Source organism: Mustela erminea, chromosome 15 (genome assembly GCF_009829155.1).
Source record: "Mustela erminea isolate mMusErm1 chromosome 15, mMusErm1.Pri, whole genome shotgun sequence".
Lineage (NCBI taxonomy): Eukaryota > Metazoa > Chordata > Mammalia > Carnivora > Mustelidae > Mustela > Mustela erminea.
Genome location: NC_045628.1, coordinates 74,070,051 through 74,085,658, shown reverse-complemented (window position 1 = coordinate 74,085,658; position 15,608 = coordinate 74,070,051). Strand labels below are relative to the sequence as shown.

The window sequence follows — 15,608 nt, the reverse complement described above, 5'->3', positions numbered from 1 at the left end:
CCCCGCTATCTCCTCCTGAAGCATTCTTCTCTGCTGGGATCCATGTGGCTCAATCTCACGTCACACACTCAGAGAGGCCTCTCTGACCACTGTCCATGAGAATACACTCTCCGCACCATACCACCCCCCAGACCCAGAATTCCTTATTGCCCCTACCCTGCTTTATTTATCTCCATAGCAATTACCATCACCTGACATAAGATGTCCTGATCTGGTTATTTATTTATTATTTGCCTCCTAAATAGACTATAAGCACTATGATGGTGAGAACTTTATCTATTATATCCCATTGGCTAGAATAGTGTTAGGCATGTGGTATATACTTAATATATATTTATACTTGAAGAATGAAGGAACAAATGGTTTGGGGAGAATACTTAGACTATGACAGACAGTGTCCTTGACACCAACATTCATTCAACTGGAAGACAAAGCCCAGAGTGGGTGAGGTGGCCCCTGAGTTTGGCTGAGGTTCAGAAATCAAAGAGGCCACATGTAGTGGGAACACTGGGACTGAGAAGGGAAGTCTTGTGACATCATCAACAGGCTGTGATATTGGCTGGGGCTGGTCACAGCATGGAACTTGGAGGCCAAGCAGCCAAGGGTGGATGGAGGTCACCCCGAGGAATCTGAAGAGAGTGTGCAAGCTAGACACAGGGCACCCAGCTAGTGTGGACTGTTTTCCAGTCACTCACAATGATAACTTTATAAAGGATGTTTTCTAAGTAAGTACTTCCGCAGAGGGATGCAAGGCATGTTTGGGCTACCAGGACAGTAAAAGAGGCAGGTACAAGCTATGCTCTCAGGGAACTTCCACCCTAGTGGAAGAGAGAGGCTATATGCAAAACCAGTGGGTAGTATGTTAAGGAATAAGGACTAAGGAGAGCAAATGTAGCACAGAGGGGACTAAAGCATGGGCAGGGGCAGGGCAGAGCTTGCCAGGTGCCAGTGGGGCAAGGACTTGAAGGTAGCATGCCAGTGAGCCACAAAGTTGGTTCTAGGCAAGGCTATGCAGTGGGACACACCTGGTGCATACAAGGACTTTGTGTGGCCAGCCTGGAAGTGTATGAATGCATCAACAACAAAGATCAATGTTGCTCATTATGGGCTCAGCACTGTTCTGGGCAGTTGGGATATATTAATGAATAAAAGAGGCAAAAACCCTTGCTCTAGCAGAGCCTGGCTTTTAGACAATAAACAGTCAATATCTGATTACTTAGGGATGCTAGGAAGTGGTAAGTGTTATGAAGAAAACGGATCAGGTGAGGGCATCAGAAGTTCAGGGTGGTTGCATGTGTGCATGTTCTGTGGACTCAGGTCATCGGCATAAAGAGACAGAGGTAAAGCCCTGAGGTTGATGGGCGTGCTCATTGCTGGCACACAAGCAGGTAGCAAGGCCCGAGCCCGGGGTACCCAAACCCAGCGTAAGCAATGTCAAGTACAGCTGCTGGAAAGTTGAGGACCCAGAATTTCCACGAGAGGTCATTGCAGTTTTGCGAGGTGGGGCGAGAGCTTGATGGGAATGCCTTCACATAGGCACGGGAAGGGAAACAGAGGCAGCAGCATGAAGCCTTGTCTCAAGCAACTCTTTCGTAAAAGGATGGAGAAAACTGGGGTGATAATTGGAGGGGCAAAGCGATCAAGACAATTTTAAAAAATTTTCCCCAATGAGAGAAATAAGAGCATGTTTGTGTGCTGATGGGAATGATCCACAGCACTGATAAACCAGGGGAATCTGGTAGGATTTGGTGGAGGGCCTCTGTAGAGCATTTCCATTTTCTTGGAGACTTAGAAAGCAAGATCTTGATCTGAGAATGGGAATTGGGAGCTGTCGGAGATTTTCAGACAAAAGAGGAAGTGAAAATGGTCTTGGAGAGTGGGAGACGACGGATGGCTGCCAGGAAGTACTGAGAACTTATCTGTGGTTTGTGGTCATGACGTTGAAGTCAGACCACTCAGCACAGTTGTGTGGTTTGTCTCCAGCCACATTTTCATGCATGGGGTGGGTGGAAAGTCAACATGAATCAGGGGTGTTCTTGTGCCAAGAAAGAACAACAAAAGAGAAAGTTGAGGGCACGCATGAGGAAGTGGTTATAACTGACAGAGGAACCTAAGTCACCCGGGAAGGAAAGTGAGGCATGAAAGGGTCATGGACAGTGAAAATGTGTTTGGATCAACGGATGGAAAGTCCTGGAATTAAATCTGTAGTACAATGTGAATAAGCTGGAAAGACTGGAGGTAGAATGTTTGAGATTGGGGTTTTCAACTGAAGGTTGCAGTTATTACTAATGACAATAACAAGGGCATGACAGTGGCGGTGAGTGTCTGCAGTATGGTAGAAAACAAAACTGTTGTAAGGAAATGAGAAACTGGTAGACTGAATGGATTATTTATGATTGATATTAAATCCCAAGAATTATGAAAAGAGTAGTGTGGGGAGAATGACATGTGCAAGGAGCTAAATTCTACATTTTAAAACTTTTATATAAATATGAGGGAGAGAGAAATTTGGTCCTAACAGGTCTTTTTTTTTTTTTTTTTTTTTTTTTTTAGATCTATTCATTTATTTGAGAGAGAGAAAAAGAGAGAGAGCAGGGGGAGGGACAGAGGAAGAGGGAGAGAGAGATGATCTCCAGCCAACTCTGCACTGAATGTAGAGCCTGATGTGGGGCTTGATCTCACAACCTTGAAATCATGATCTGAGCTAAAACCAAAAGTTGGATGCTTAACCAACTGTGCCACCCTGATGCCCCCAAACAGATTTTTTTTTGATATCTTAGCAGAGAGCCTCAGATCTTCATCTTCTTGAGGGACATGTATGACTTTTTTTTTTCTTTTTGTAGCTTACTTTACTGGCCAACTGTTCTTAGCCAGTATTTCCAACATTGTATGTGGACTCAACTGGTCTTTGCTGTGAAATTGTATGTCAGGAGAATGTCTGCATAATAAGTATACCTTGGCTATGGGGAACTTGAATCCTGACTATTGTTCTTATTTTTCTCTAAGGAAGAAACTGACTGGCACATAAATGAATATTCCCAGAAAAAAACTTTAAAATATGTTAAGATAGAGAGATAACCTTCTAAAAACATGATAGAAAGCCCAAATAAATGGGAAGCGATTACCTTCCCGGATGAGAAAACTCAGTTTCGTGAGGGTGTCACCTTGCCCCAAGTTAAATGTCAGATTCAAAGGAATTCCAATCAAAATCTCTATGAGATTGTTTTGGAGCTCAACAGGTTGATTCCAAAGTTCATCTAGAAGAGTAAATATGTGAAAATGGCCAAGAAATTTTGAAAAAGCATAATGACTTAAGCTACCAGATATCAAAGTATGCTGCTAAGTTACAGTGAGTGAAAGAGATAAGATACTGGTGTGAAGAAGAGACAAATGGATTAATGATAGACCCATGTTTATGTGGAAAATAGTATTTGATAAAATAAGCATTTCAAATTAGTGGGAGAATAGTCTAACAGATAACTGCTGGCGATTTAGGGGGAAAACATTAAGTCCTTGTATCACAATATACATAAAAAAATTCCAGAGAAAGATCTAAGAAAAAATAAGAGAATATCTTAACAATAATTAGGGTTTTAAAAAAAAAAGTCTATTGTGGGGTGCCTGGCTGACTCAGTAGAAGGAGCTTTCAACTCTTGATCTTGGGGTCATGAATCTGAGCTTCACTTCAGGTAGGAATTACTTAAAAATAAAATCTTTTTTAAAAAGTCTTTAGCAAAAGCAGGACTCTAAACATAGGTGCCAAGAAAAGATTAATAAACAGTTTTGACAACAAAACTCAAAGAACATTTCTTTTACTACAGATTATGGTAGAAAAACTTCAGGAGATACAAAAATGCATTTATTGGTATTTTTGTTTATTAAAAACCACATGATCTAAAAGAGGATTTGGAAACACTTATAGCAATGAGTATAGAATTGGATAAAAGATAATACACATGGACATATATGAATGGGGGTGAAGACAAAAAACATATATAGAAAGATAAAGTCAATAAGCAAAATATATTCTATAATACTCTAAACAATTTTTAGAAATGAATAACATATTTATTTTTGGACTTCCTAGAAGCGAGAAAAAAGAGGGAAACAACATCCATTAGCAGCTTCATATTGTCTATAAGATAATAATTAAGATGTTTAAGAGACACACAGATTTCTGGTACTGACACAAAACAGAAACGTCTCTCTAGGTCCCTTCTTGTCTTTGGAAATGAAAGAGAAATAAATCCAATATAAATGGACAAATTATTTGCCAGATTTAATGTGGCCACATAATGTCAAACAAGTCTTGCAGTTGTAACATTGATGCTTCCCATATATGGGTGGGTGTCCACATCTTGCATCCACATAGCCATTTCACTGGTTTTGATAAGAAATCCAACCGTAGGACACCTGGGTGGCTCAGTCGGTTAAGCGTCTGCCTTTGGCTCAGGTCATGATCTCAGGGTCCTGGGACTGAGTCCTGCATGGGGGCGGGGGGGGGGGGGGTGGTCCCTGCTCAGCAGGGGGCCTGCTTCTCCCTCTGCCTGCTGATCTCCTTGCTTGTGCTCTCTCTGACAAATAAATAAATAAAATCTAGAAAGAAAGAAAGAAAGGAAGGAAGAAAGAAAGAAAGAAAGAAAGAAAGAAAGAAAGAAAGAAAGAAAGAAAGAAAGAAAAGTAGGAAGGAAGAAATCCAACCACACCAAGCATTTTGTGATTTTTGTAGATGAAGCTGAAGATTCCGGGGGTCACAGGGAAAAGTGGTCCACTCGGGATCTTGCTGGTTTCTGCCCACTCTCCTCACTATCTCCTCCTATTCAGCCTCTTCATCCCTCCTCCCTGCCTCCCTGCCCCTCCTGCCAACAACACCCATGCTCAAACCTTCCTCCATGGGGCAGTCATTACCCTTTTCCTGGTACCAGCCAGTGTCACCCAGACCATTAGTGTTCTCTTGATGAGCCAGTGTCACCCATCTCAAAGTGGGGAGTTGCCACATTTTCCCATAAAAACCTGGCTCCTCTTGTAAAGAGAATGTCCGCACTCTTCATCTCACACACGTGGACTGGGAAGAGCCAAGAGTTCCTCCATCCTTTCTCCAACTCCCACCTGATGGGAGGGATCCCTGCCACGTGGGGTGTGCCTGCCACGCCTTCAGGCTGGCCAACATGATTTAGCGTCAGCTTCACAGAGGAGCACCTCCTTACGGTTATCTCTCAGCTCTGGCACTGACTTCATAAATAAGTTTCTTATTTTAATTACGAAGCTGCACAGGGGAAGTAGACAATTAAATGAAGAGAATCTGAAATTACTTCTGATCTGGGCGAAGTAAACAAGTGTCTACTTCCAAGACAGTTCCACAAATAGAACACGGGCATGACATAAAGGACACTTGTCAGATTCTCCCCACCCCCACCCCCATCCCTGAGCTTGTTCTTGATGTCTGAAGATGTTTTCTCTTCATGTTCTTTGCTTTAGTTATGAAGATCCTGACAAGTGCCTGATTCTCTATGGCGATGATCAGGTAGGTACGGAGGATAGAAGGAGAGCGGTAGGCGTTTACTCAAGGGTCAGATGGCCATCTGCCATTCTTCCAGGGAGAAGCAAGGGGGAGAAAAGAAGGGTGGGAGCATCTGTGTCTTAAAGCAGAGACGAAGAAGAAATACAACATGATGTCAAATAAAATAAAATACGAAGAGGTAACATGTATGAAGTGATGGTTCGTATGCCTGGCGTTGCGCTTAGTGCTTTCCATTTGACCCATTTAGTTCAAACCATGAGGTGATGTTAGACGGCCATTTGTGAAAATGGGGAAACTGAGGCACGGAGCAGTCATGCAATTTCTGAGTGTACATGCTCCTGGGAGGTGATGGACTGAGGCTGGAACCCAAGCAGTTTGATCCAAGTCTGTGTGTTTCACCACGATGCTTTACTGGTTTCGAAGTAAAACAGAAGGGATGTTCTAGGTCAACGTGTGAAGAAACAGGGCCCGAATGAAGAAGCCAGTCTGAAAGCAGTGACATCGGAGCACCGGGGGAAAGGGCACATCTGATTTGCCCCACATTAGGCAGGAGAGAGTCTTGCAAATCAGGGCCAGAAGGGAGAATTCCCTTCTCTGTACTCTGTTTCCCAGTTACAAATAAGATTTAAAAGCAGTTTCCAGTGGGAGAGGGGACGGAGTGCTGTAAACAGAACTAAGGTTGAATGCTCTGGTAGCCTAGGATCTCCCTGAAGAAAGTATTAGCACAGGGCAAAGACAGACCACCAGGAGGGCACTAGCTCCTCCAGGGAATGGAGGAAGCCTGGCAGAAGGGGAAGGAAGATGGAACCATCGCCAACACTGAAATCCAACAGGTTCCAATTTCTAATTTTGCTCTCTACTTACCCTAAAGCCTTTTAATGCAAATTTAAAATGCACGCGCGCGCACACACACACACACGCATACATACATACATACACATATATTTTTTTAAAAAAAGAAAGAAAGAAACGAGCAGCAGGGGAGACAGCTGACAGGCTCTTGTGCAATGACCTGGAGCTCAGAGGCCCCACGCAGGGGGAGCGGGCAATGACCTGCGCACTTCCCAACTGTAGGGGGCGCCGTTCACACAGACGACGAGGTGAATGGTGTCCTTGGATTTATGCAGCACCGCTTCCCCGCCTGGAATCTCTCAGATGGATTCTGGCCCGGGGATGGGATGGAAGAGGGAGGCATCCCCACCCCCACCCCTGCCGCGGGGCAGTCGTGCCCCTGTGGTCACCAGCCCCAGGCGCCTGATAAATCGGGTCCCTCGGCTCCGCCTGTCTCCCTTGCTGCAGTCCTGGGTGCGGTGCAGCCGGGTGCCGGGGGCGGCGGCCCCGCAGAAGCCGGGAGGCGAAGCCGGGGCTGATGCGGGCGACCCTGCCTGTTCATTATCACGCAGGTTCATTGGTAAAAATGCAAATGCTCCGTTTCACTTCATCCTTCTGGCAGACTGTGCTGGGAGCAATAACTGGCTGCTCCCTACACCTGTCATCGCCGCAGCGCTGCTCACTTTGTGTAAAAGGCCTGCCACACTTCAGGTGTATATATAGCAACCAACCGGCGCGGAAGCCCGCCTGCTGGAAACTCGATCATTCACTGCCCCCTAGTGGGCTAGATGTGAATGAGCCGGTACACCCTGTGTTCTTTTGATTTCGCCTCTAAGCAAATCAGAGTCGCAGCTTAGGTCAGGAGGAGTTTGTGAGAGTCCTGCTTTGGTCATCGCTGCTGGTTTCTGTAGTTCTTAATTAACAGCATTTTAATAACATAAAATGTCAGTCGTGGGGGACTCTTTGTGGAGCTGTATTTGAATGTTAAAAAGTCAGGACATTTTCCATCAGTGTTTGAGTCTTTATTTGATGTTTTTTTTTTTTTTTAAATCAAATTTTCTTTAGGCTAGAAAAAGGCTTACAGTGAATGCAGCATCTACGAGTTCATGGTGCCAACCTGGCAAAGCCATCAGTTGTGCGCGAGGGAGAAAGAAGTGTATTTTGACGCAGAAACACTGGCTGTGCCTGTCTTGTCACCTAAGCATGCTCTGGCAGACTTCAAAGTCTTCACAATTTGCATACTTCTTGGAGATCACACACTGATAACCTGGAATTGAGGACCCAGTGACACTCAGCAGAAGGGAAGCTACATTTATAATATGCCCACGAAGGCCAGGGTACTGGGTTCACCAAAGTCATACCACAAAGGTTCTCTTGATGAGTGATTATCCTTGGGTTTCATTAGATGATTGCGTCTAGCCCAGGATCATGCACTTTCAGATCATTTGATAATATTCATCAGTGCTACTTACACTCGGCCTACTGAGAAACTTGTTTCTTAAAATTAATAGTCTACTTTCATACTCTTTCTGAGCTATTTGCTCATTGCAAGGACTTGAGCAGACTTGTAATTATCTCAGAGTTGAGTGACTTCATTGCTCTGACCTTTTGGAATATCTACTACTAGAATATTTTAGACAATAGAATAACTCCCTTTCCATAGCCTGGACTCTTGCCATAAAGACCTCCATTGACAGAGTCTAGGGCGACCACGCCCAAAGGCTTCCCTTGTGTATGGATTAGCTTCTCATTTATGCATCTAGAGTAATGCTAGTTCAGTACCATCCTTAGGAGAACTGACAAAATCATCCCACAAACCATTTTCTTGTAGGCGAGGGGAGTGCTCCAGCAGGCAGACGTGTCCAGGGTCCCTGGGCTTTGTGGTACAGATGAGGAAATTGGACTCAGACAGTTACAGAAGTGGAATCTAGGTGAGACAGGCAGAGGGATGATGCTATACCCATCTCTAGGTCAGCCCTGTTCGTTTGATGCATTTATTTCAGGCTGACTGTAGGATCAGCAGAGCCCTGATAAGAGGAAACTTCCAAGAGAGAAAAATGTTGGTGAGAAAGCTTTGGTGGATAGGCACAGAGCAGAACTCAAATTTTTCCACCCCATGTACATCAGTAACAGCAGGAAGTGAAATGCTTCAGAGTTCTTCCGAAGCAGACTGTAGTTTTCCTCAGACGATCACAGGAAGTGCTGCTGGTGATTCACCAGGTTAAACTTTTCCTCCCAGTCAGAATTAAGTGGAAGTTGCTGTGCACAGTGGAGGCTCAGAGGGCTAATGGGCATGGGGCGGGGAATGGGGAGGCTTGTTTACTAACTGGTCAGAGCTCCTAGCCGTGAAACTCAACGAGCCTGCTAAAGAATATGGTGAAACTCTCACCATGGAAACTTCCAATACAATTATAAAAATTAAATAGGCTTAGGGGATAACTTACCAGGTAGAAATAGGTCAATAGCGCTGCCTTCCTGTAAGTCCCCATTACAGCCCAACGAAGTCCTCTGACTGACTATTTTATTAAAGTTGGGCAGGCTGCCCATCAAATGGCTCCATTTTACCTGGCCTAGTTTCCCCCTGGTCATTCAACACATGTCATAGATCCGGAGGCCCCAGAATGGGGCAATCATCTACTCTATCCCCAGGCCTCCCCAGCCCATAGCTCCGAGATATCATCTCTAAAGAGGTGCATCTGCCTGGGGAATTTTACAACCTAACTGGGAGAATCAAGACGAAGCGTGTGTGAAAAGCTTTAAAAAGTGCACATAAAGGAAACACATAGAGCGCTGCCCGTCTTTCTGCTTGGGAAGCTCAGCTGCTTCCGATGATGAGAATCACCTGGGTGCATGTCCCTTGTAGGCGAGGGGAGTGCTCCAGCAGGCAGACGTGTCCAGGGTCCCTGATCCGAGCTGGTCATCCTTCAGCAGAGGAGCTGGCTTTCCCCGAGGCTTCCCCCATGCCCTGCTGCTGCAGCCTCCCCTGCTGGTCTTTGGCCAAGCTGCCTCAGGGGTCAACAGGAGTGGGTTTTATCTAAGGGGTTCGGAGCTGTTGCAGCTGTGGCTGCGGGCCGCTGGGGCAGTGGCTCTAACCCGGCCTCTCCTGCGGCAGTCTAGACAGATGCATGATTGAATGAAGATTCGTCCAAGTCCTGTGTCACATTGGCCATCTGGAAAGGAGCCAACCACTCATTTAGCAAATTGCTCTGTTTAAATGCAGCTGCTGTGTCTCGGCGTTTACACTACCAAGACAGATCGCGTGATTCCTCTTCCTTCATTTATCTAAGCCGTTCCTCTCAATCCAACAGGAACTTAAAAAGGCTGTTAATGCATGACAAGGCACTTGACCCACATGATTTCCAAACCGAGGAGGAGCATCGGTCTTGTGCCGGGTTGTCCTTCCCTCAAAAGCAAGGGCACCTTGCCTGTGCTCCCTGTCTTAATGAAAGCTGCCTTTATTAAGAATCCCATTAAGCTCCACAGTGTCCAGCTATCCAACACTGTAAATATTATCCTTTAGAAACACATCCAGAGGCCCCGCGCAGGCTGCTGGCTTGGTCATGCGCGCTTGCCAGACAGTCTGACCTCGGACCTCAGCACTCTGGACAGAGCGTGGTGTTTGGCCCCCTGGTGCCTCTTTCCATTTGGAAAGATGGATTCCAGTCCTTAGCACAGAATGTCAACAAAGCCTCTGAGATGATTTGATAAGACTTGGAAGCAAAATGATTTCAGACTAGCAATGAGCTCTCCATTTTTGGTGTTTTTTTTTTTGTTTTGTTTTTGATTTGTTGTTTTGTTTTGTTTATCTTGATTTCCTTTTTTTCTAAAGAAAATGGTTTAAAAAAAAAAAAAAGGTACTCCTGAGGCGAAGCAGTTTATTGTCAGGCTGCCACTGGTCCCCAGCACCTACTACTGATTATGATCTGTTATTTATCAGGCAAATAATCCTGATATGACCACTGGCTTCATCAACTGCTTAGTTTAATTGGGGTCATGGTATCATTAAGTCTGGAAGCCAGAAGCCAGAATAAGTGAGTGTTAATTAAATTAAATAACATCTGATCAGCCCTTAGCTAGGCCCACTGGAAGAGAAACTAAGTAGTACAATAAATGATGTTTGCAGTTAAGTCCTATGGGGGACAGGGAGCAACACATACAGGCGTATTCAGCACAGGGTAGCTGTGAGGCACACGGGCTTGGAGTCCTATCAGCTGCAAGGAAGTTACCAAGAGGGACAAGGCACCAGCAAGAGCTGAGGGAGAGGGGATGTCTCAGAGGAAAGAGCTGCTTAAGAGCCGAACATCCAGGGAACTTGAGGAACACGAGAGCCCGAGAAAATTCCATTTGATTTATTAGAAATGGAACCAGTGGTGAGAAAAATGTCAGCGGAAGAACACGGAGACAGATTGCAGGGCTCTAAGGAGGGAGTGCGGAGTGAGAAAACAACACATTAACTAGGAGAAATGTGGAGAGAGGGGAACTGTATATGGTGGTTTCTTGAATCAAGGTTCTAAATGATACTATAATCATATGGAAAGTGACGGGACCTAAGAACGAGAACATAATTCTCATTAATAGATTATACACTGGAAAGATATTACATAAGTCCCATGCCACAGAATTTTGGGTGTATGTCATACTAAGGTTAATAAAAAAAAAATTAAAAAAAAAAAACAGCATAATGGGAGTCCAGAGATTTCCAGAGATGTGTATCCAGACCGAACAAAGAAATGACATTACAGAGCTAGGCATGCCACATATTGTGAACCCAACTAAGACCACAGCTGGTTCCACTGCTGGTTCACCTGGGCTCAGAAACCACATGAAATTTAGCAGTTCAGTACCTGTGCCCCTTAACACTTCTGGTACTCTGGGTACACCATTCAACCTCTCTCTGCCTCCATCTGCAGAATGGAAAGAATCAAAGTGCCTACCCCCCAGGATTATTGTGAAGATTCAATGAGATGAGGCATAGAAAGCAGTGTGTGCAGGACCTGCGACTTGTTCGAGGAGATATTCTTTAGTCACATGGATCCCAGAGAATACTGTAGCAAGCTCCCATCCCCAAACCTGTAGCAGTTAGTTCCTACAAGATAGCGCGTGTTTTGCTACTTTATACACCTGCTATAATGCCACTGTTTTCCTCTGTATCTAATGCTGTTCCAAGTGCAGGTCACTATGAGAAATGTCCTGGAGTGAGCAAGGTCCTCTGTGTGCAGTCACTCACAACACCCTGTGACCTAGGTCCGGGCATTTGGACCGTGTGGTCTGGCCATGCTTATGTCCCATTCAAGGTTATGGCAGTTGCACTTGCTAAATATGAAAGCCCATCTGCTCAGAAAGAGACAGAGAAGCCTGAAAAACTCTCTATTCCCTTTTAACTGGAAAAAAACATTGCTTGTTGATTCTGCCAAGAGAGCACAAGCTATTTATTAGAGCATGGGAAATAAATGGAATGTGTTGGCTTCTTACTTCGGGAGAGAATTTATTTTTCTTTTCTTTTTTAAACTGTGTTGCAGGGATGTGTGAACATTCTGTCTTTGGCTTCTGTAGGTGAACTATTAAGGTAAATATTGAAGTTTAAATCTAATTCTGAAAGAAGGGGAATAATACATTTTTAAGCAAGGACATAGCCTCTTTATGTAACTGTTGACACGGGGTAAAATAGCAAATGGGAAAATGTTCTTAAGACAGCTCAGGATTTGGATTAGCTTTTTCTTCCTTTCTTAGACTGTGTCTTCACTTTCCTACCCCCTGATACACTCAGTTCCCTGCTCCAATCATGGATCCCCTATCATAGCTACAGTACCACTATGGCCTGCCAAAATTGGTACGTTTATTCATTCCCTCAAGATACGCTTCCTAAGGGTAGGTCCAGCCATTTTGCTTGGTTCCAGGTAGAGAGCAGTGAAATCCAAACTAGTCACAGACAAAGCCAGGATGAACAGTTCAGCTAAACAGAAAACGTTCAGAGGCTCAGATGAAACACAACCAGACTGCCCTATGTAGGCAAGCTGCTGAAACAGACAGCACCCCCCCCCCGCCCCAAATTCAGTGGCTTCTCACAATAGGAACGTATTTCCTGCTCACCTAACAGTTCACGGCATGCATTTGGTGAGTGGCCTCTGTGTGGTGGTTCGAGGACCCAGCCTCCCCCAGGACCCTGGACCCTCTACATCCAGGCAGCAGATGAAGGAAGAGAGCTGAGTGAGGGTCAGACAGGAGGATTTGGGGACCACACCTAGAAGTGCTTGGATCGCTTCTGCTCATAGTCCAGAAGTCAGTCACATGGTCACCTTAATTGCAATGGAAGCTGGGACAGGTGAACAGTCGCTGAGATGACAGTGTGTGTGGTAAACGACTAGCCACGCTTTACTACAAAGCCTGAAACTAGGGGCACCTGGGTGGCTCAGTGGGTTAAGCCTCTGCCTTCAGCCCAGGTCATGATCCCAGGGTCCTGGGATCGAGCCCCACGTCGGGCTCTCTGATCAGCAGGGAGCCTGCTTCCCTTCCTCTCTCTCTGCCTGCCTCTCTGCCTACTTGTGATCTCTGTCTGTCAAATAAATAAATAAAATCTTAAAAAAAAAAAAAAAGCCTGAAACTAAAGTACCAAAACCCCAACACACCGGGTGTCTCCTATGATACGTCTCCAGGGGGCATGGACCCCCTCCCCCATCCGGGGAATTCTCTCTCCCTTTTGCCCCTTCTTTACCTTCCTCTTTGCCCTGCCCAGCCTGCCGAACCCATCTCCTCACAGGCTCCAGTGTGGGCCATGCCAGAATCTTGCGTGCCTCCAGGTCTTGGCTTACAAACCACACATTTGAAGTATGCCATTCCCTCCATCCTGGCTTTTCAAATCCCTCTCCCACCCTCAGTGCGTGGATGGAATCCTGTGCCTTCTGGAGCCTGCCCGATCACCGCGTGCAGCCCTCCTTCTGGAAGTCTCACCGTCTGCGCTGCCCCTGCGGCTTTCTCACTTACCACCTAGTTGGGAGGCTCTCGAGCGACACCTCATCTTTTAGTAGAATGGATGCTGTTAGAGAGGACAGCACCCGTCCTCCAGACAGGAGAGCCGGGGGAAGGAGGCTGAGGAGATGGGAGATGCCGGTCTGCGGATCTGGTCTCTGTCCGTGTGTTCCCTGCAGTGTGGCTGTCTCCAGATCCTGACTTCTCCTCCCCTGTCCCTACTCATAACCTGAAAACACCAATACCCTCCCCACTTTTCCTCCCCGAGGGGTTTTGAGATTCGAATGAGGTAATGCAGGTGTTTCCGGTAGGAGGACAAGGAAGATGAGTGTCTGGGCTCATCTGACTGAGAGGCACAGCCCGTGAGTGTGTCCTGGGACTGACGCTCAGGTGGCAGGCTCCCAGCACCTGCCAAAGGGCCAACAAAGCCCTCGCTGTGTCAGCCGGACAGAGAGGGGAAGGAATGACCACCCGGGTGCTTCTTGGAAACTGGAGAAGTTTCATCGGAAGAGAATAGGAAGGGGTATGTCAGGAATGAACACCCCTGGCTTTTGGCTTTGATGTTCATCAAACACCTTCCTTCAGAAGAAGCTGGCTAAGATCACTCTGTGGTAGCTACTCGGAGGGACATTTAATGCCCCCACGATAAGTGTGCTGTACCGCTCAAGACCATCGTGTAAATAAGCCTGTTCACCTGCCTCCCTGCAAGCTTTTGCTTTGCTTGGGCTGGGTTCGCTCCTGGAATATTCCCCATCACCCCCGGAGTGATCACAGGAGGGCCGGGGGAGGCTCGCTGAGGGAGGGCCTGGCGAGTCCCACATGAAGAAGGGCATCTCTGGGATCTGGGCCACGAAGGGGCTCCGGCAGGACTGCAACCTCCTTCCGCTTTGCATTCCCCATCTGCAAGCCCAGGAGCCAATGCAAGATGCATCGTGGAGCTACTGAAAGGACTTCATTGTTAATGCCGAACACCAGTGCTACAACCATGAAACATAAATACCGCTTTGCCAACAATGGCCTCTTGATGAGGAGATGCAGGATTCCTCTGAATGGACGTATCATCAGGGAATTTGAAGCTGGCTGGAGAAAGTGAAAAGCACTATCTCTGTAGGACATCTCGTTTTCTCCCTTTGGAGAAAAGTGGGTTGAAATCCAAGTGTCTCTTGCACTTTTACATCATTTTTGGAAGATGGCTAGAAGGAAGGATGCTGGACATGTGCCCTCTTCTATCGCTCCAGTTAGTCCTGGAGGTGACAAGTTTGTGCTCTTATCAGCTGAGGCCTCCCTCAGTACAAGGAGGGTGCCCTGGGAACAGGGTGAGGACGGCACAGCTATGCACACCTCACAGGAGAGAGCAGGAACTCACAGCTGGTCCTGTCAGGAGAGAGGGATGCCCAAGCCATGTTGTGCCCTCAGAGGCCAGCTGTGTAAAGGAAAGGCATTGGCAAATCATGGTTGGTGACAGGAGCGTCCCAACGAGAGCTGCCCGCTATGGTCAGGGAACTGGGTCTGTCCCAGTCACACGCTGGGGACAATGAGACACTAATGCAGGATAAGGTGTGCTTCTGTGGGAATTTTCTGAGGTCATTTTGCCTTCACGTATCATATCTTCCAGACACACATACCCGTGGAGGGAGGCACAAGAATCTGAAGATACCCCCACACCCAGCCACGCCGTCCCAGGAACTTGCCCACAGATATCCCCACAAATATTTCCTAAGGCAAATGGACAGACTCTTCACAGATGCCCCAAAAATCCCCCTTCATGCTGCAGAGTAGGATACCCCTACCCACTCCTACCTATTCACATTCACCCCACAGATACCCGAGATACTCTACAGTCACTCTCACACACCCCACAGACACCCCACTGGCACCACATGGACTTTTGCTGTCACCCCCAGCATCCTCCACAAACATCTCAAAATATACCCTCCAAACCCTTGCAGACACCCCTTCACACGCCTGCCGCAGATTTCCCTTGCTACACTCAGCCAGAGACATCTCCTAATTTCACTCCACAATTTCCCACCCAGACGCAGCTACCCGGACAGAACACCATCCGTTACCCTCTGACACCCACACGGGCACGACAGAGTTGTGCTTCAAAACACCATCTAGAGATCCAGAGGCACACACACACAGTCACTACCCCACATCGATCCCCTGTGAGTCACACACATGGATCCTGTGTGTACATACACACATACATGCACAGTCACACATCTTGTACACACACACACTCACACATGGATCCTGTGTACACACACATACACACACACGCATGCAC

At 46.5% G+C, this 15,608-nt stretch overlaps 1 protein-coding gene across 1 annotated transcript in view; it reads left to right on the top strand.

Moving 5' to 3' along the window:
- Nucleotides 1-15,608, top strand: part of LOC116574101 (WD repeat-containing protein on Y chromosome-like) — an 82,073-nt gene that overhangs the window by 42,935 nt on the left and 23,530 nt on the right. The window contains exons 8-9 of the mRNA XM_032314620.1: nucleotides 5,479-5,524; nucleotides 11,872-11,918. Of these exons, the coding sequence (XP_032170511.1) occupies nucleotides 5,479-5,524; nucleotides 11,872-11,918 (93 nt within the window). The remainder of the gene's footprint in view (nucleotides 1-5,478; nucleotides 5,525-11,871; nucleotides 11,919-15,608) is intronic.